Source organism: Aristolochia californica, unplaced genomic scaffold, assembly GCF_029961685.1.
Source record: "Aristolochia californica isolate CCGP_79_NKW_82.1479 unplaced genomic scaffold, dmAriCali1.0.hap1 SCAF_9, whole genome shotgun sequence".
Lineage (NCBI taxonomy): Eukaryota > Viridiplantae > Streptophyta > Magnoliopsida > Piperales > Aristolochiaceae > Aristolochia > Aristolochia californica.
The window spans coordinates 3,005,386-3,025,511 of NW_027182290.1; the positions used below are offsets into that span (position 1 = coordinate 3,005,386).

The 20,126-nt window shown below is 38.3% G+C and overlaps 3 protein-coding genes across 6 annotated transcripts; all 3 read left to right on the forward strand.

Annotated features, from left to right (window-relative positions):
* The first annotated feature begins 1,592 nt into the window (after positions 1–1,592).
* LOC137940992 (geranylgeranyl transferase type-2 subunit alpha 1-like) lies at positions 1,593–11,568 on the forward strand. Of its 4 annotated transcripts, none has more exons than XM_068786170.1 (9): positions 1,593–1,784; positions 2,072–2,217; positions 2,305–2,464; positions 2,550–2,710; positions 2,796–2,900; positions 4,662–5,426; positions 5,572–5,752; positions 10,553–10,739; positions 11,012–11,568. In XM_068786170.1, the coding sequence occupies exons 2-9, from the start codon at positions 2,105–2,107 to the stop codon at positions 11,398–11,400; spliced, it is 2,061 nt and encodes a 686-aa protein (XP_068642271.1). In that variant the 5' UTR covers positions 1,593–1,784; positions 2,072–2,104; the 3' UTR covers positions 11,401–11,568. The 4 variants fall into 4 exon arrangements, with proteins under 4 accessions (XP_068642271.1, XP_068642274.1, XP_068642273.1 ...); XM_068786173.1 differs by having other exon boundaries at positions 2,097–2,217; XM_068786172.1 differs by lacking the exon at positions 1,593–1,784 and adding an exon at positions 1,825–1,903.
* A 425-nt stretch (positions 11,569–11,993) lies between these two features.
* LOC137941387 (WD repeat-containing protein 55-like) lies at positions 11,994–16,259 on the forward strand. Its single transcript, XM_068786770.1, has 15 exons — positions 11,994–12,428; positions 12,549–12,581; positions 12,712–12,776; positions 12,871–12,958; positions 13,046–13,118; positions 13,274–13,380; positions 13,502–13,544; positions 13,626–13,682; positions 13,857–13,933; positions 14,044–14,089; positions 14,193–14,239; positions 14,351–14,424; positions 14,516–14,571; positions 14,709–14,829; positions 15,896–16,259. The coding sequence occupies exons 1-15, from the start codon at positions 12,334–12,336 to the stop codon at positions 15,958–15,960; spliced, it is 1,047 nt and encodes a 348-aa protein (XP_068642871.1). The 5' UTR covers positions 11,994–12,333; the 3' UTR covers positions 15,961–16,259.
* Positions 16,260–17,257: 998 nt separating this feature from the next.
* LOC137942176 (casparian strip membrane protein 1-like) lies at positions 17,258–18,212 on the forward strand. Its single transcript, XM_068787870.1, has 3 exons — positions 17,258–17,543; positions 17,640–17,763; positions 17,847–18,212. Exons 1-3 carry the CDS (start codon positions 17,317–17,319, stop codon positions 18,060–18,062), a joined length of 567 nt encoding a protein of 188 aa, XP_068643971.1. The 5' UTR covers positions 17,258–17,316; the 3' UTR covers positions 18,063–18,212.
* Positions 18,213–20,126: the final 1,914 nt, after the last annotated feature.

Below are 20,126 nucleotides of genomic sequence, written 5' to 3' on the forward strand. Positions count from 1 at the left end.
TTCCTGTTTATTTTTTTTATTTTTTATAATTAATCATGTATACAGTTAATTGGCTCACGTAATTATTGTATTGATGTATAATAAATTACAATCATTAAATAATATAATATATAATTTAATTAATTAATATATTAATTTATTTTAATTATACATTAAATTACTTATTTGTGTTGTAATCATGTTTGTTTTACCTGATTTGGGGTTTAAATATTATGTTTTAATTAAGTATACTATTATAAGTTACTCATTTTCTTGTTTTTTATATTTTTCTTATTTTGGGGCATTAACACTGGAAACTGTTTTCCAATATATATGAACTCGTCCATACTCTCACCAAGTTTGAAATTGAATTTCATGCAGAGGAATTAAATGAATTTGAAGCAGGAGATAAAGATAAACTTCAAATTTTGGGATTGTTGACTAACCCCCCCTTATAATTCTCATATCCACAATAGCTTCAGAGTCATTATTTAGTGTTGGTGGTAGAGTTAATAGACTCGTATCGTTCTTCCTTGGTACCAAATACATTTCAAACTTCGATTTGTCGCAGTGGTTGGGTTCGGACTCTTCACGGTATAACGAAAAATCAAAAGGTGAATTTATTTTATTAATTATTTATTATGATATTTTTTAGTTTTATTTATTTAAATTTTGTTTTATGGTTACAGCTTGAGAAGAAGAGTGTAAAGATAATACTACCAGCTACATGATTTTTCATGTTTTTCTCATCATGGTAATTTTAATATTTTTAACTACATTAAGTAACTACTAATGGAAGAGTATTTTTTTATCTGACAATAACTAATTTTATTTTTTTGTTTTTGTCATAGGTGAAGATTTTGCTCAAGCAAGGATGTATATTATTTTATAGCATGAAGAGAAATAACTATAGTTTGTAAATTTATAACGGATTTATAGTTTTTATTTGGGTGATTATAAATTGATAGTGATATTTCATTTAATTTTGTTGTGTTTGATTATTGTATGAAATTTATTTATAATATTATGCAGTGTATGGAGTGTTTAGACTATTTTATGGAATATATAAATAATTTATTGGAGTGTTTATGGAATGTATAAACAATTTTATGGAGTATTTATGTAGGTACTATGTATGTTGATTATGCCTAATTTTAAATAGAGGTCATGTCAAATTTTATATAAGTATTATATATATATATAGATTATGCTTAATTTTAAGTAGAGGTTATGCCCAATCTTATACGTGTATTATATATATATATATAGGTTATGCCTAATTTTATGTAAAATATATATATAATTTTATATATATTTTATTTAGTATATATTTTTTGAAAAGTTTTAAATGTATGTTGAGGCTCGAGTTCGGCTCGAACTCGATGGGCTCGAGTTCGATAATAATTTTAGGCTCAAAACTCGAATCGAAATATTTAAATCAAACACGGCAGATTTCTTGATGGGCTCGAAGCTCGGCTCGAACTCGATGGGCTCGAAGCTCGGCTCGAACTCGATGGGCTCGATGCCACCCCGGTCCATATTTTCGGCAGATTTCTTGTACGCGTTTACGCTTCTCGTCTCGAGAATTTCCATCTTTCAGTCACAGTCGAAATTTTTGTTCCTCTTCCTTTTTCTGGGGCTTGAACACGACACTTACCGTGCTGGTGTACTCGATACTACCTTGCCTTCCTCTTATTCCTCTTCCTACTCGTTGCTATGTGCGTCTGATTCTGGGTTGCCACCCGTGTCTCAAGCTCGTCAAGACCCTTTACTGCTTAGCGAGTGCTCTATAAAGTCAGCTGGCGGTGAGTCTCAATTCTTTTTCTTTCTGCAAATGCCAGCTCTGTTGTTCGTTAGCCGTTCCGTTTTTTCTCTAATAGTCTGTTCTGTTCTATAGAGCGAGCAGACATCAAAACTTGAATCGGTATGGTTCTCTAATAAAGCCAGATTTTTCATGGAAAAAAATAAATTTTAAATTTTGTGCATTTCTATATTCTGGGACGGGAGAGTAATCAACCCGAAATTTTATCCAGCTCCCTTTTCAATTTTTATTCTCTCAGATCTTGGGCTTGCTCTTGTTTACTTTACTTAGGTGTTGGTCTCTTTTCCTGTATAAGATACAAAGATGCACGGCCGACCTCGCAAGCCCCCGAACCCTGAAAGTGCAGATTCGATCGCCAAGGCTACTGAGCTCGCCAATATTCAATCTCAGCTTCTTTTTAACCACCAAAACAAAATGTACTCTCTCTCTCTCTCTCTCTCTCTCTCTCTATGACTAGATGTTATAGGTTTTCTGATGAATTGTAGACTTCGTTGTTCTTTCAGATATGACAAGCAAGCTCTCGATATCTCCTCCAAGCTTCTCGAAATCAATCCTGAAATCTACACCGCTTGGAATTACAGAAAACTTGTTGTTGAAAATCGTTTGCAGCCCTTGACAGATAGTGATTCTATCAAAGCTATTCTTGACGAAGAGCTCAAAGTGGTGGGATTCGATGCTATAAAAGGTTGCATTTTATTTGATTTTCCGGTGGTTAGGCTAGTCTTATTTTTTTTTTTCCTCTTTGAAGGTGGAAAGCTCGTTGAGACGGAATCCTAAGTGTTATGGAGCATGGCATCACAGAAAATGGGTTTTAAGCAAGGGCTTTTCATCAATAAACAATGAATTTTTACTTCTGGATAAGTTGTTGAAACTTGATTCACGGAATTTCCATGGTTGGAATTATAGAAGGTGAGAATTGATATTGTTGTTTTATATTTGTTAGGATAATCTAATCTCTGATGAGGAAGTTTTCTCGGATTTGTTCATTTTCAAGATTTGTGGCAGCATTGAAGAATGTTCCTGCAGAAGAAGAGCTAAAGTTCACGACAGAGAAGATAGATGCTAACTTCAGCAATTATTCTGCATGGCATAATCGATGGTATGAGAAGGTTGTTACCATTTTTTTTCATATTATTATTACGTATTATTTTTCTATTTCTCTTCCCCTTTCTGGTGCTTTTTGTGATTACACATGTGTTATAGTATGTAACTCAAGAAACAAAAAAACATGGGGGGACACCACTAGTTGAGGGAATTCAGCTGCAACAATCTGAATGTTATTGGTCTTCATCTTATGAATTGCAGGAAATACAAAGTGAGCGAATGATAAAATTGGATTATGCCAAAGGGCCCTCTGACTCTCCCTTGCATCGGTTAAATGGACAGCTTGAGTGGTTTCTCTGGACTTGCTCAGAAGTAGGACTCATACCGTTAATTCTATGTTTCACTAAAACTAGGACTCAAAAGACATAACCACCTTATGTACTCTTAGAAAACTTAAAAATAAAGAATGAAATGACACAATGGACCAGTGCTATTGGCACAGCCCATTCATTACATAGACCTTCACTACATTAGGGCTATAGGTACATATAGATCTGCTTGATGGCTGCACTAGCTAATTCCCTCTGTTGTTTGATGAAACCTTGTTCGAGGCTTTCAGCTACTTGGCCTACTGATTTGTGGACTATGAACCTCAATTTTTTTTGTCAACTTGACTCAAAATCTTTAATAATACAGTCAACTTAAGTGAACCTGCAACTCTTTGCTATCATCCTTTTGGGACCACATAACTTTTGATTGTTTTAGAGCTTTTCCAAAAGCTTCTTTATTGAGCCAAAACTGATGTTTGCATTAAGAAGCAAGTACTCTTGTGCAAGAAACAGAGCTTCATGGCCTCCTCTCTGGGCTCAGTGTTTTCAGAGACAAGTGCAACGGTCCTCTTCATATTGAAGGGGACTCAAAGGTGGTCATTGGATGGTGTGAGTGTGCATCCCCTCCCCTGTGGCGACATTGGGATATCTTTCGGGAGATTTTAGAAATTACCTCAATTGTATCTTGTATTTGGTCCCCCATTCCGAGATCCGCAAATTCGGCAGCAGATGTACTTGCCAAGCAGGGAGCTACCCTACAATCGCTGGTTGTAAGGGATTTGCTCCCTCCTCTTTTGTAATTTCTCTTGTTTTTATTAATACATCTTAATAAAAAAAAAACTAAGAAAAATCATTGATTTTATTCTTTTGCCTAAAAACTTTATTTTCCTCAGCTTGAATGTCTTAAGCTTCTAGGACACATTGTTTGAAACTGTTGAAAACAGGAATTTGGACAACGCAGCTGAGCGAATCACTGAAATCATATTTAGAAGTAACTGAGTGTGTTTGGGCCAAAAAATTGAACCAGGTGAAGCTACTACTCAAACTGCAATTAGGTGGGTAGGGTTTTATTTTTCTTTTAGCAATTTAAGCTCTTTGCCCTTATATTTTTCTTTATTTCTGGGGAAGTTTTTGTTTTCCTTTTCAACTTCCTAGGTTCTTGGACAACCTTTAGCAGAAGATATAGTTGTATCGATGGAAACATAAGAGGAGTTTAAATGTTAAGTCCATTCTGAGAAATTTCTCCTTTGTGTTCACCCAGAGAAAGGTATCCCTTCAATATCTATAAAAGTTCTATCTAAATGTTAACTACTTGAAAAGGATAGTTTATTCTACTTGATTTGTATGTATAGTCTATTGCAGAATACTTAATTGCTACCTTTTGGCTGTTCTTGTTTGCTCTATGTATAGGATGTTTAATGCAGATCTTATATCTCCTTTTGTTTTAAGAATATGCATTTCATAATTTGCTAATTTTTCTCCTGCAGTGTTCTTCTGTCTAATTTGCTAAGAGAGAAGGCTAAGGGATTCTATCCAAGGGAAAAGGTCTTGATGGAAGAGTACGATCTCATACACCAAGCTATTTTTACAGATCCAGATGATCAGAGTGGATGGTTTTATCATCTCTGGCTTCTAGATCAAACAGTCACTCCAGAAGCTCCGTTCCTGATTTCTTCCTTTCCGGCTCATGGTTCTGTTTTGCATCTGTTCACGACTTCCATTATGGAGGGAGCTCTTCCCCTAATTTTATATTTCAATCAGCCAGTAGGAGGTGTTAACTTGTCTACTGTAACTGTTAAGTCTGAGCTTAGTATATGTGATGATCTTATGTGGAAGGCCATATCGACGAACAAATCAGGACTCGCCCGAGCTTGGTTGACATACCTGAAAATTCCTGATATGAAATCTTACCCTTCAAAAGTTTATCCTGTTGAGATTGTCATTGGACATGCTGTGGGCATCGTTTCATCAAATGGTTTCCACTGTGGATATCCTTCTCAGTTAGAATTTTCCCTTAACTTACAAGATCATTCAGTGGTCTGTGGTGAAAAATCTGAGGGGGAGGTGGTTGTATGGAAAGAAGAAAATTTTTATATTGAAAAAGATATTCTTAAGAACTTATTGTTTTTTGGTGTTTCATTTGAGACCACAAAAATCCATAAGGAGCATCATGCAATGGTTTCAAAGTGGAATATTGAAGCCATTGAGAATGACATAAATCTGTTCCGGGAGTTGTTGTCTGAAATGGACTGGTTAGTCTCTTCTCACTATTATTTTTTTAAGTTTGTTGGTGAATATTTTATTTTGAGGAATCTCTCTCTCTCTCTCTCTCTCTCTCTCTCTTTATCACATCCTAGTATTGCATTGTTGATTTTCTTTAATTTATTTCATTCTCAGTAAAATAGGGAAGCTTACACTTGCACGTTTATTAATGGCTCTTGATGAGTTGATGGTCCTATCCAACGACAGAAGGAGCCACTCTAAAGAGATTTTGGAACTCTATAATGATTTGATGAAGCTTGATCCTGTACGTTCCAGATACTACATGGACGAGCGCAGCTTACTTATACTAGAGCAGGTGAGTTGCAGATCCTGTTTGATATTCATTTCAAATTATTCTTAATGTTTATCATATCTAGGTTTGGTTGAACTGTGAAAAGTTCATCCTATGAATACACAACCTAAAAACCTTTCAAGACCTAAAGACAGTTATGAAGGTCCAAAACTGAGTTCGTTGTACCAAATGGTAGACTTACCTATTTCCTGGCTTTCAAGGTAGACATTAGAAAAGGAACCAAAATAATTTTTAATAAACATGGTTGTTTTTTATTGATTCAGTAGGTTCTAGTTGCATCAACCATCAAGCTACATTGTGGGTCCTGATGGTTGCAATGACAATTCCGCAGACAAATAAGACATAGCATGAAAGTGGTATTTGAAAGAGTAATTTTATTGAAGTGCACTGCCAGTAAAACATGTTAAGTGAGATATTGGCCTAGAATAGGTAACTGAAGTAGTGAAACTGCATGCGGTTTAGTTCAAGAAATAATTAAATAGAAGCCTTCTTAAGTATATGGGTCATACAGAGTTTTAAGGAACAACAAGAAATTACAGTCTGACTTTAAGTTTACAGGTAAAACTTGAAAGGCAAGAACTAGGGGTTTCAGGTGTCAGGAAATGTAGCATGATAGAGAGAGAGAGAAAAAAAAAGAAATAACTTCTATGTGGCCAGTAGTATATTCAAAATTATGTTCAATTAATCAAAAGATGCTCTTCTTATTTCATATGAGGCCTTTTGTAGGCACTTAGATTACCTGCTTTGGAAACTCTTTTTTCTCGCCTATAGTAGGTAAGATTGCTACTATTAGAAGAAGAGGTCTACTCAATTTCCACTAAAAATAGACTCTTACTTGCTTTCTAGCAAATTTTTAACAGGAACTAACTCATATCTTGAAGTGATAACTTAGGGAATTATTATATCTAGACTACCTAATCTAGAGAGGACTACCCATCTCATTTCTTTGGGCAGTCAACTCCTGGAGCATGATCACTTGTCCTGCTCCATTAGTTGGGACATCTGGAGAGAGGCAGTCTTCCTTTCTTTTTCTTTTTTTTTTTTTTTTTTTTTTTTTTTTGTAAGGTAAAGTTTTATTCCAGAGATAAGAAATAAAAACTTAGGTAGAGGGGCCCTTCCAATGTGATATTGAAGGGCTGCTCCTTGCTTAGCTAGAAGATCAGTTGTATTATTTGCTGATCGATGCACATGAGTCCAAATATAATTAAAACTAGAAATTAGTTCCATAATTTCAAGATGCGTTACCAATGCCTCCACGGTGGTTTGGCCTCGTTAGCACACCAGTTGACCATAACGCTGCAGTCACTTTCAATCCACTAGGGACCGCCAATTGAGAATTTGTACAAGAGGATGCCTTGCATGAGACTTTGTAGTTCCACAATAGTGCAGTCAGTCATGTCGATTGGACCTGAGTAGGAAGCCACTGTGACTCCCTCATGCATCCTGAAAATTCCACCAATTCCATCTTGGCTAGGGCTCCCAAGTGCACACCCATAGTTAAGGTTGATATTCCTTGTGGGGAATGCAGCCATCCCACCACATGATGGGCCTTTGGATCTGAAAGTTGAGCTACTTGGTTCCAATTGCTCTCGAGGATGCCACCATTTGGACTCTGAAATTCCTTTTTTGTGCTGAGCTAGGTCAGAATAGATGTTGAGATGTCGTTTATCACCTGCTTGCGGCCACGGGATTTATTAATGGATTGGCAGTTGTTCCTCTCCGACCAAATCCCCTTGGGTACGTGGGCAAGGCAGGTAGAGAGGAGCAGTGAACAGAATTTCGGCAACCACATACCACTCCATTGAGCATTTCTGGTAGGTGCTGAGCTGGACAGACACTATCTCCCAGCTTGTTTAGAAAGTGTGCCCAGAACACCCAAGTGTCAGGGCAGTGGAGGAGCAAATAAGTGACCTTTTCCTCAGGTGAACCACAAAGAGTACACGAGCCATTGACAGTAGGAGTACCCATCCTCTGAGATTGTCAAAGGTGAGGATTTTGCCCCTTGCAGCACTCCAAAAGATATTTAGTTATTTATTTGCGGGGGTGGGGGTGGTGGTGGTGTTGGAATCTTCCAAGTGACAGCTGCCTTTTGCGCTTCGCCCTTCTCTCAACCTGCCAACCTCTTATAGGCAGAGGCAGCCTGCTGAAGTTCAGATTAAGGTGTCCTTCTTGTTTCTTTTAAAGCAGACTCTCTCAACTAAATTGGAGAGAGCACCAGCATCAACAACTTCCTCCTCATTGAGAGGCCCCTACAGATGTGGAGACCCTATCCTTCCGGTTAAAGACCCTTGGGTGAGTAACCTTGATATCCCCTTCACCAATCCACCAGTCAGCCAGGACCTCAAGATGTCTTCTTCCATAACTTCAGACTTTTGTTCTCATCGAGAGGTCACCCCCTTGTTTAGTTGGCTCAAGCTCAATTTGATAGAAGCTTGAGACGTAATCTGGATTGGCCAGGGGAGGTGGTGCCTCTTGTTACTCTGCCAGTATGTTGTTCTCTTGTTCATTGCTGTTCAGCTCTTATCTTTCTCCTCTTGAGAGCTCTATATATCTTGTCCTTCTGTTAATAATTTTTTTTTCCAAATAGTTATGAAAAAATGCAAATTCAGTTTTTTAACCAAAACATAAAATTTCCCCTTATCTAGACTTTCCAAATGAGACTTTCAAATCATCTTTCAATGGAAATAAACTAAAATAGGGAAGTCTGCTCTCTTTAACTTTTGCTTCTTCAGGGTTAGCAACACTATTCTCGTCATTAATTCCACCAAATCCATTCCCCTCCTTGTGCATGAGATAGCCTTCCCGTCTCTCTATTGAGCAGGTTGGATTCTCCATTGACTTGCTGTGCTACCACTTAGCTGCATCATTTTTTTTCGTTCTTTGCCACTTTATTTTTCTTACTATGGTGCCATTGTAGCTAATGTATCTTTCATAACTGGAAAAATAAATCGATTTACCATTAGGTACTACACTTGTGGAGACACCTGGTATTGTTGCTTCCTTTTTTAGAGTACCCTTAGGCTTACACTCAAACCTCGTAGTGCGTATTTGTGCCAGCCAGAGAGTGTTGGAAAAAGTGTCATAGGAAAGATTTTTGTTTGACCAAATTTTTTTATTGTTTGTGCAGATTTTTGGATTTGGAAAATTTTCCTCCAGATTCCACCTGTTCAGTGTGTAACTAAAACAATGGCCAAACCAGTGTTGCCCCCATAAAAAATGGTTGGGAAAATACATTGAATCCCTGATACTGTTACTCATTCTCTCGCCTTTCGCTCCAGTTTGACGGTCTAGTTCATGCCTGCCTTGAGGTAAAAATCAAGCTTCATCTCTGAGCTCTAGCTGATAAGCTGCTACCACTCACCCTTCTCGTCATTTTCTATTAAAGAAGTGTTGAATTTTCTACCTCTAACCATAGAAGACTAGAGAATATATTCTAGCTCACATGATCGTCATGTAGTGGTAGCGGCATTTCTCACATTTCCTGTCAGAGGCCCTCTTTTGCGAAGGCTTTGAAGAAATCTGAGTGACTTCTGTCAGGGATTTTGACTAAAACTGTTTGGTCCATCCAAAGAACAGGTCACGGAAGTTAGTAGTGATTTGAGCCTTCTTCAAGAAATTTCAGTCGCATCTGTGACTTATCTTTCATGGAATGAAAAACTTAGAAGGATTTACCAAGTCTGCCAACACAGCCTCTCCTCTACGTCTTCCACCTTTAATTTAGATTAACCTAGAGGTATGTATGAATCTCTCACTTTCTCTTTCCCTGTGTCCTCTTTTTCCTACTTATTTCTTTTACTGAAATATCGAAAAATGAGAACCTTTAGATTAACCTACTTCTTTCTTCAACTGAAAGAGAATCTCTGAATGATATTATGACCATTGGAGGAGCCTGTTTAGAGAGAAAAACTTTATATCCATTGATTAGCCTAGGTTAAATTAGATTAACCTAGAGTTTGTGCACATTCCATGAACTTCTATCAATCAGAGACGAGGTGGCTTTTGGGTGAGACACCATTGACAACCTTTCCTTTCTGCAGCAGAGAGAATGAAATTAGAGATGTTGAGACAGAGCTCTCAACATCCTGATAAGTGATGTTTGATCTGGGGCAACTTTTCTTGGGAGTTGTTTATGCCATCCTTGGGATGCTGATGTAGTCCTTTTTCTCCTATTGTTCGCCAGTAGTTATGCATTAGAATGACATAGATACTGGAAGCAGCCATTAGTATACTCTGTCTTCTTGTATTTTTATGGCTTTTTCGTCTTAAAGGTAGTTATATGCTCTTGATTTTATCTATAATGCCTTTTCCTGTTTTCTGGGTAGATAATTGTGCTATAATTCTCATTAAATTCTTTGAACATTTTGTTACTGTTAACATTGTCAAAAGTTGGCAAGGCTTCCAATGGCCAATAATTCAATTCTCTGATACACTTGACAGTATTCCCATGGGGATAAAATTCAGTATGCTTAGGTAGTAAGAACATTCTTCCGTAGCCACACTGATGAATTTTCAGTTGCTATCAGAGAGGTGATGCGACTTCTTGGAAGGTTCTGGTTCTTACTACGCTGAACAGAGAGGATGACTCTGTTATAAATAGACATCAGCTACTTATTTCTATCTTAATCTTGTAAAGAGAGAAACGCATTAAAGATAAACGTGAGTTTAACTTTCTTTCTACTGCAGCATATGTTTATGGAGGTCTAGATGGGCTGATAGCTTGAGAAAACTTGTTTGGACCTGTTTGTTTGTCTTTCCTATGGTGGTAACCTTACTGTAATGTATTGTTTGCAAATAATTTTGCAGGTGACTTCCAGTAGAGAGTCCTTGGTGCAGCACTGTTCTTACTATAAGGAATCCAAGCCCACGAGTTCCTCTGGCAACATCTGTTTGCATCTTAGCAAGTTATCAATCACAAGGCTTGGCTTTGTTGAGCGTTTGCTATGGGTCCAGATGTTGGATCTCAGTCACAATGAGCTTCAGTCAATTGAAGGTACTAAGATTTGGTCTTCTGGGCATATTTTGGATTTGAAGACAAATTTTATTCTTTTATCAATGATATTCACTATAATGCATGTTTTCGTCACAAACTGTTATTGCTAAAAGCATAAAAAGCATATTAAGTGTATTTTTCCATGTCCTCACTCAACAATTCATTTTTGTGGAAGGGCAGGTTTGGCAAGATTAAAGATTAATAATTAGCTTGTTCAGGATGGTTCTGTGGTGTGGATTTCTTGCTGACTTTCCCATAAAATCTCGTGTCAGGTCTTGAAGTCATGCAACTTCTCACCAGGTTGAACCTAAGCAACAACAAAATTTGCAGTTTCAGTGCTTTAGAACCATTGAGACTGATCAAGTCCCTACGAGTACTGGATATCTCATATAATGAGATTGGTTTGCATCACATTGACACTGCAAGGTATCTGTGTTCTTCGCCCTTCTCTCACTCTACGGAAGCCAATCAGAAGCTTGAAGAGTATGTGAGTGTTGACATCGAAGCATCAGATTACTGGGAAGCAATATGGATGATGGAGGACCTTAATTTGACTCAACTGGATGTAGTAGGCAATGCAATTAACATGGAGCATTTTGGCAAGTTGGCACTGAAAGCTATTCCCACTCTGAAATGGCTAGATGACATGTATATACGATAATCTTGGAGTTCTATTGAATAACTTCAAGTCTCTTTGATTTCCTTAAAGCATAGTATTTATGTTTAGGTTGTGACAGACTATTTTGTAAAACCTGAACATATTTTTGTATGTATTCATTACTGATAACCTCTTGAGCAAAAAAGCAATTTTGGCTTCTTTGGTTGCTTTTGGGTGTACAATTCAGCATCCTCTTATCTATATTATATTGCAGTTGTCAATTATAGAAAGTACTGCTACACAGGATGAAATGGTTTCATCCCAGTTAGCAGTTCTGCACTTGCTTGGATCTATAGCTAGTAGAAACTGCAGAATGACAGCTTAACTCACAATAAAATGCACATATATACACAGGATAAAGTGAGTAGTGTGGCTGGAATCTGGGTATGAATTATTTATTCGAAAAAAGGATCTACTGAAGGTTACTTCTCTAATAAATCACTAGATGAAGTCGGGTAGGCAAACTCTGTAAATTATTGTTGGCTGAAGAGAAAGCTGTAGGTTGTAAATTGAAGTAATCTAAGGGTGAGTGTCTTGATATCGGTTAGTATATTAGGAACTTAAAATTCAGCTAATCACATTTTTTTCCTTTGTAGGGATCTCGTCTCATACTCTCAGTACTGATTACAAAGTATTTACCAAGAAAATGCTACGGCCAGTGTCTCGATGTATTAGAGGCGCAATGGCTAATGGTAACTAGGGTTTTTCGACTAGGAACTGAGCACCCGAGACTCGCTGGTCCGGTATCCAGACTCATGGCAACTCGAAAGGAATTCTACAGGAACAAAAGAGTCCAATCCCTCCTGGCCCTTTTCATAATCCGATGTCTGGGTTTATATTTTAAAACATTTACATCTTCCTAAGCTTACTCTGCGATTTATCTTTCCAGTCTAAAACCCTACGGCTCACTATTATTCTCTTTCACGTGAACGGGCAATGGAGGTTAATCTGGGCAAAATTCCGTTCGATCTCGATTTCCACCCATCCTCTTCTCTTGTAGCGGCAGGCCTCATAACCGGCGATCTTCACCTGTACCTTCTCCCACAGCTGCTACTTCTGCCTTTTGTTCACTCTAATTTTTTTTTTGTCAATACAATGATGTTCTCTTTTTTCTTTTTTTATGTTTTCATTCTATATTTGCCATGAAATAGGTATCGCTATGCGGAGGACTCACTGCCGCAGAGGTATTGTAGCATTTGTTCTCTCATCTGCTTTAACTCTTCAGTTCCTTTCGCCCTTGCAATTGTACAAGTAGCAACTGGGTACTTGTAAATTTCAGTTTTACTTAATATTTCTCCAACTCTTGCGATTTAGGTTTTTGAATTGTAATGCACACGAAGAATCTTGTAGAGCTGTTCGGTTTGTTGACTCTGGGCGAAGTACTTCTTAAACTTCAATCTTGCTTGTTCAAAGCTATTAGTTTGTGATGAGCTAATTGACTTTTTCCGCTTCTGGATGCATACGCTTGTTTAGTTATTGCGACGGCTTCCCGTGACTGCTCAATTCTGGCAACCGACGTTGAAACTGGAAATACTATTACTCGTTTAGTAGATGCTCATGGGTACTTTATTCATCGACTTTTTTAACTTAATCTTTTTCATCGTTGCGTCCTTCATTTGGGTGTTCCTGAAGATTTGATTTGATGAAGGACTGCACTCTCTCGCTTGATCAACTTGACGGATACAACTTTCTGTACAGCAGATGATGATGGATGCATAAAGGTTGATGTCTAGTTACCTCCTGGTTTTGTTCTTTATATCATTGTTTAGTATATTTCCCTTGACCATCTGTTCTTATATAGTACAAGCATCCATCTTTGATGGTTTTATTTATTGTTCTTCCTAGTTTTCTTATCCTTGGATGCTTTATCTGCAAGGTGTGGGATACTCGACACCATGCGTGCTGTAACACTTTTAATGCACATGCCGAGTATGTCTCAGATATGTGCTTTGTGTCTGATTCTATGCAACTTCTTGGGACTAGGTAAGTATTTGGTATATCATATTTTCCTGCCTCCCTAGTCTCTAGTTTTCAAATGTTGATATAATTTAATCATGCATCATTCAGTTGATAGTTCTAATTTGACAAATTTTCTTATTTATAGTGGAGATGGGACACTATCGGTTTGCAACCTACGCAAAAATAAGGTGGTTTGCCATCTTGAAGTGGACTTTTATTTATTTATGTTGCACTGTATAAGGTAAACCTTGATAATTTGTTAATGGCAGGTCCAAAGTCGTTCAGAGTTTTCTGAAGATGAACTTTTGTCCATAGTCATCATGAAGGTAATGTTCCTCAGCATCTCCTGAATGTGTTACTCTTTCAGTAGGTTAAAGGCTGATGGTTATCCAAATCCCAGTAATGGTCAAACAACTCATTCTGTGGACATAATGTTTTTCTCTGCCGAAAGTCAAAATTCCAATTGAACAGTCCATCTTAAGGGTTTGTGGTGTGTACAGAATGGCCGGAAAGTTGTCTGTGGAACCCAGACTGGAGCTCTGCTTCTTTACTCCTGGGGCTACTTCCAGGATTGGAGGTTAGTTGAAAGACTCTGATATGTACAAACTCATCACTGCTAATTATATGCTAATAATTAGTGAGAAGAGCTAACATATTACTCTCTTTTCTTGGATTTGTGGCTTCCAGTGACTGTTTCCGGGGGCCATCAACTTCAATTGATGCATTACTAAAAGTGAGCCAATTTATATTAAATTTCTATGTTTTCAGTGTAAAATGCAAACAGAAAGAAGCTTGTTATGTGGTAGATGATTGAAATATGCGTCTTCATGTGCCAGCTTGATGAAGATACACTGATTTCTGGGTCCGAGGATGGAGTCATCAGGTGATTCTTAGTTTTTGTTGTGTAATTAGCATCTGGACTATACTAGCTTCTCTATTTGCATGTTTAGCGTCTAAATATCTCTAAGGCAAATATATAACTTGTTGTATGTAGGTTGATGGGCATTCTACCAAACAGGATAATTCAACCAATCGCTGAGCATTCAGAATACCCTGTTGAACGCCTCGGTGTGTCTTAATCTGCTCCCCTTCAATATGCACTTTGATTTGGTAGCCTCATATTGTTTATGCAGCTCGTCCTATTTTTTGGTTGCTACAGCTTTTTCTCATGATAGAAAATTTCTGGGAAGTATTTCGCATGACCAAATGCTAAAGGTTGGTAGCATTAGTGAAGGCTATGTAATCCTTCATTGTTGAAGATACTGCAATTCTTCAGATACTCTCAGATCATTTATTTTCAGTGAGGAGCTTTTTATCATATAAATCTATGCTTTATTTTTGTGTTAATGTAGTTGTGGAACTTAGAAGAGTTACTAGGAAGTGACCAGAATGCTTCTAAAAGCCAGTTGGCGGCTGTTGAGAGTGATGATGATGGAATGGATGTGGATATTAAGGCTTCATCGTCTTCGAAAGGTCAGTTCTTATGTTGGGATTTCTATGGTTTTTTCATCATCATCATTGCCTTACCCAATACCTGTTGGGGTCACGTGAATAAATTTGTCTCTGCTGTTCTGATTTGTCATGAATAAAGTCTTTCTTTTTTCTTTGTTTTTTGTAAAAATATTAATGAGATTCCCTTAAAAAGAGAAGATAGATAAGACTTGCTAGGGAGTAAATGGACGGTGAGCTAAGCAGGGAGCTACCCTACAATCGCAGGTTGTCAGGGATATACTCCATTTTCTGTAATTTCTCTTATTAATACAAATACATCTTTTTCAAAAAAAAAAAAAAAGTAAATAGACAGTGAGGAAAGCAAAACAAATTAAAGCAGTAAACCGCATAATACAATTTAGGGAAGAAAGCTAATCAATTAGGAATTGCTTTCACAAAGTATTGGAAGTGCTGTTCCTCATCAAGTAAATTTGTACTTTGATAGGTGTGAATCTGAGTGGCTATGATGGGGCACAAATATTTCACGTCTCCTCAAGAATTTATTCAATGCACACTGAAGGGATTTTTTCTTTGAAACCTAGTTAATGATGATGGTATCCTTTTCAAATTTTCAATATAAACCTTCAACCCTTTGAGCTATGAGTTACAATGACTGAAAGAACAAAGGAAGCCATATACTGCAGACTCATGGACAGCTCACTGGCACTAGTTGGTCCAAGATTACCTCTAGAGCTTCCATGAAAGTTGAGCTTAAAGCTTATGTAATCAGGGGGTTTAACTGGTCAAGGGAAGCAACAATGCTTTAGGTAAATAAGTATTTCCCAAGCCACCATTTCTCTCTGATAACATAACTGGGCAGGTCCCCAAGCTTTGTGGAATTTGCTGATCTGGCATAGGATATGCTTGACAGTTTTTTGCCTTCTGCTGTTTATTTCAATTTGGTCATCCATTTTCTTCAGAGAAAAGAACCGCAATGTTTGACCGTGAGAAGAAAAAAAAAAAAGGTGGAAGTTAACAAATTGAATCAATGATCTTTCCAGGACTATATATATTAAGTTGATTCTTGACAACAAGATGATTTTTCCAGGATCCAAGCCAAAGGCGGGTCAAGCCTCCAATGCATCAACATCCAACTTCTTAGCAGACTTGTAAAGAGCTCCAGCTGTTTCAATGGCTTGTTGGTGGTTGTGGATATACCCATTTTTTGAAATTAGCAGCGGGATTTTACTCTTCAAGATTCCTTTAGAACACGATCCATGAGGAAAAGAAGAGATCTTTATTGAGTTTTTGTATAAGATTTATAGTGAGACTCCGGCAGATTTGGTAACTTGATAAAACCCCAGTGGTACTCTTTCTTGATTTCTAATTTTTCTTCTTAACTGAAATGCCATCAGCATTCCAGTCCTCCAATGATGATCCCCTATGAATATACTCTTCTCTTTACTAGATCATATTTTTCTCTCATCTTCTGAGACACTTTCAGTAGTACCTGAGCTGCGGATTTGTGATAACAGAGCTCATTGTTTCTTCAGAAAATCTGAATTCCTTCCTCTTCAGTTTTCAGCCAATTCCTTTCGAATTAAACCATGAACACCCATATCTTTATAAAGATAAAACAAAGGTATCATATTCAACTAATGAAACTTACTGTTTAAGTCTTTAATAGTTCATGTTACTGTTACGACGGAAGAGAAAAAACAACACAGGAATTTAACGTGGTTCGACCATTATAATCTAATCCACAGGTGAAGACTAGGAGACCTCAGGAAAAAAAATTGCAGCATTTTTTGCTTAATCCAAACACCGTTTCAACAGTTACCATAAACTATTCGTCAAGTTGATCAGACCGTATCCTCGTGAGCAATGCTTTATCAGGAACATAGGACAACTCTACTAATGGCAAATACATGTGTGCAGTCTGGCTCTTCATGTCTTCTTTCTATATAGAGGTCCCCCAAAGTTTTTTAAGTCTGATTGGTTGGCATACAAGTCTTTAACAACTTCACAGAATCACAGTACAAAATGGGTTCCTTTGACATATCTAGCCTAGGGAAGAGGTCAATGATTCATCAGCAGAAGAATTTGGTGGATTGTTTTAAAAGCTTCCGGGTGTGCCATTGACCCTACACCATTTTCCTATAACAAGCAACTGTAAGGGAGTGGTTTGAGAGACTTTCGAGAATTTTCCCATATATGGTATTGTTTGTTGGAGTTGGAAGAGCTCCAGTTCAGAGTGATGGAAGATGTCTTCTCTCCATAAATTAAATGGGCAAGTGAGAGCAGGTATAATTGTGATAACCCAGCAAAGCTTAGCAAGTAGGATCATATCACGTTATAGCCTCATCAGCAATCAACCTAATTTGTGTTCTCAAATGGGCAGCAGACATTGTATAAATACTGACTCTTCTGTGATCACCCCATTCAAGTTCCAGTAAGGAATCAGCTCAGAGGGAGTTTCAAGTTTCAACTGGTTATTCTTTCAGAAGAAGGAATTCTGCATTTTTAACAATGAAGGGAGGGCTAGCCATCGAGAATGGAGAGGCTTCCAGGGCAGCCACTGAGAGGGCAGGAGGGGTGAACAGGGGCCTCTCCATATTCGATTTCATTTTGAGATTGGTTGCTCTCATGGGCGCTCTGGGCAGTGCCATTTCCATGGGGACCACTAATGAAACACTCCCATTTTTCACACAGTTCATCCGTTTCAAGGCTGAATATGATGATCTTCCGTCGTTCACGTAAGCACCATTTTTCAATTTCCCTACAATAATCATCTTGTGGCTGAAATTTTCGGTTGTTGATTCTACAGAGCATCTAATCCATGTCTTTCTCAGGTTCTTTGTGATTGCTAATTCGATAGTTGCCGGCTACCTTGTTCTCTCCATCCCCCTATCCATCTTCCATATTGTGCGGAGCGGAGCCAGAGGCAGTAGGATTATCTTGATCCTATTAGACACGGTAAAAAAATGGAGATTTTGACATAGTGTTCTTATGGGCCAAAAACTGTGATTGACTCTTTTTCTTCCGTTTTCTTCCGCTAGGCCATGCTGGCGCTGTTGACGGCCGGAGCTTCCGCTGCAGCGGCAATTGTGTACTTAGCCCACAAGGGAAACGCACGGGCCAACTGGTTCGCCATTTGCCAGCAGTTCAATTCATTCTGTGAACGCATTTCGGGGTCCTTGATCGGCTCCTTCGTGGGAATCGTCGTCTTCATTTTGATCATCTTGTTGTCTTCCGTTGCCGTCTCCAGGCGTTAGACACGGTTCCAGACGTCGGTCTAGTCGACTGTGGTGTGTTGTCTTCTCTCTGCAATATGTAGAGTTGTGTTTGATTTTTCTCAGTTTCTTTCCTGAAGGTTGTTCAGAAATGCTAGTAATGTTGTTCTTGAATGTGTATGAGTTGTGATTTCTTAGTTTAAGGCTTTATATCTACAGTTCTGCTCTGTTCTTAAAGGAAACAGAGCGCCATTGCAGATACCTTATTATTTATAGGTCGACACAAGATTGAGAAGAGATTTTAAATGATGGAAAATTTTACAAACCAAAAATATTACAATAACTCTATTTCAAATAAATTACAGCCTGAGGATTATATGCCCACCAAGGAGAATTACAAACATGGAAATTAAGTCTGCAATGGCGGGTAGGAAAATGTTCTTCTACGCCAACAGAGCTACTATATCGTCCAGTGACTTGAGTGTCTTCTCATAGTACAAGTACGACTCATACACTTTTGGGGGTCCGAACATAATGATCCAACTGCAGAAATTAAACAAACGGACAGCAGCAGCAGCAGGTAGCAGTAGCAGTAGCAGTAGTTTAATTAAAAGTTTTTTTTTCGATAATTAGATAATACCTCGGTGATGTTATCGACGAGCTCGTTAGCAGTCTTGACGTAAGTACTGCGGCGGCTCGCCGGCACGGTGGAGAAGGCGTTTTTGAGGTCGGAGGAGAGGTAAGAAGATTTCAGCCGTATGTAGAAGATGAAGTACCTCGATGACATGGTATCGAGCATCTCTCTCAGGGACTTGAGCCCCCAGTCGTCTGTCTGATCCGCTTGGAAGCCTCTTCGGGGGTGAACCCGGGTTCGAAGAACCGTTCCTTGAGAAAGGACTTGGTGCACTAGGAGTAGACGAGGGCCGTTGGGGGCGTCGCCGTTGTTACAGACGCCGAAGTTGCCAAGAAAGTCGTGATGAGGGAGCGAGGGGGCAGCAGGGGCGGCAGCCGCGGCGGACGAATCTCCTTGTTGGTGGCGGTGGAGATGGGGTAATTTTGTCCTTGTGAGACGAGGGAGAAGAAGTGGGTTGATGAGTGTGGCAGGTGACCAGGTGCTTGGCCAAGATGGCCATGGCTGCGAAGTTGGGAAGAGAAGAGAGTAGCAAAGGGAAGACGAGAGCGACTGTCTCCTCTTCCATCACGCGTGTCATACAACCGTTCTTCTATTTTTCTTTTTTCTAAATTCCATTTTATCCAACCCTGTTTGGGTTTTGTTGCCAAACCCCTCTTCCCTCTTAAGCATCTAACTAATACAATCCAAAACACCAGTTTGTTAGGTGCAGAAAGCCAAATACTTAACATAGCCTAATACCATGTAAGCACCTAACCAATATAACCCAAAAGACCGGTTTGTTAGGTGCAGAAAGCCAAATACTTAACACAGCCTACAAACACTAACACTTCACACATGTAATTCCTCAACTATTTTCACTTCTTTTTCTTCCTCTTAACTATATTTCTTTCTGATTTTTTCTTTTCTTACGTTCGTTTTTTAGTACTCCAGCATCCAGCATCCAACATTCGATTCGGTTCTTCACTCAGGTTTGTATTTCTCCTCTTCTTGATCTTTTATTCTCTTCTGTTCTTCCTGTTCTTCTTCGTTTCTAATTTTTTATCTTCCTACATTCAATTTTCAGTTCGGCTGCCTTCAGGTAATTCCTCTCGTCTTCTTCTTCTCTTTTTTTCTGATTTTTTTTCCTACGTTCGGTTTTCAACATTCTGGCCTCCTCTTCTTCACTCTTCTCTTATTTTCTTCTTCTTCTTCTTGGTTGTGAAGCTTTAATAAAACTCCTTTTATTCACCACAATTTGGAAACAAGATTACATCACATATTTATACATAAAATTGAAAACAAGAATTTGCTAAATCTAGCTTGGTGATCCATCGATTCCGGCGAACGGAAGCCTAGTATGCAGGCTTCCATTGCATAGTCGTTCAACAACCACCCACCCCCCCCCTATTCACCACAATTTGGAAACAAGATTATATTACATATTTACACATAAAATTGAAAACAAGAATTTGCTAAATCTAGCTTGGTGATCT

Bases quoted from the DNA above. Each gene is read 5' to 3' on its own strand.
- LOC137941387 (XM_068786770.1), top strand. From the start codon at position 12,334: ATGGAGGTTAATCTGGGCAAAATTCCGTTCGATCTCGATTTCCACCCA. The intron at 12,777-12,870 runs GTACTTCTTAAA...ACGCTTGTTTAG, and splicing joins GTTTGTTGACTCTGGGCGAA to TTATTGCGACGGCTTCCCGT. The intron at 13,683-13,856 runs GTAATGTTCCTC...TGGTGTGTACAG, and splicing joins TGTCCATAGTCATCATGAAG to AATGGCCGGAAAGTTGTCTG.
- LOC137942176 (XM_068787870.1), top strand. From the start codon at position 17,317: ATGAAGGGAGGGCTAGCCATCGAGAATGGAGAGGCTTCCAGGGCAGCC. The intron at 17,544-17,639 runs GTAAGCACCATT...TGTCTTTCTCAG, and splicing joins GATGATCTTCCGTCGTTCAC to GTTCTTTGTGATTGCTAATT. The intron at 17,764-17,846 runs GTAAAAAAATGG...TTCTTCCGCTAG, and splicing joins TCTTGATCCTATTAGACACG to GCCATGCTGGCGCTGTTGAC.
- LOC137940992 (XM_068786170.1), top strand. From the start codon at position 2,105: ATGCACGGCCGACCTCGCAAGCCCCCGAACCCTGAAAGTGCAGATTCG. The intron at 2,465-2,549 runs GTGGGATTCGAT...TCCTCTTTGAAG, and splicing joins TTGACGAAGAGCTCAAAGTG to GTGGAAAGCTCGTTGAGACG. The intron at 2,711-2,795 runs GTGAGAATTGAT...TTCATTTTCAAG, and splicing joins CATGGTTGGAATTATAGAAG to ATTTGTGGCAGCATTGAAGA.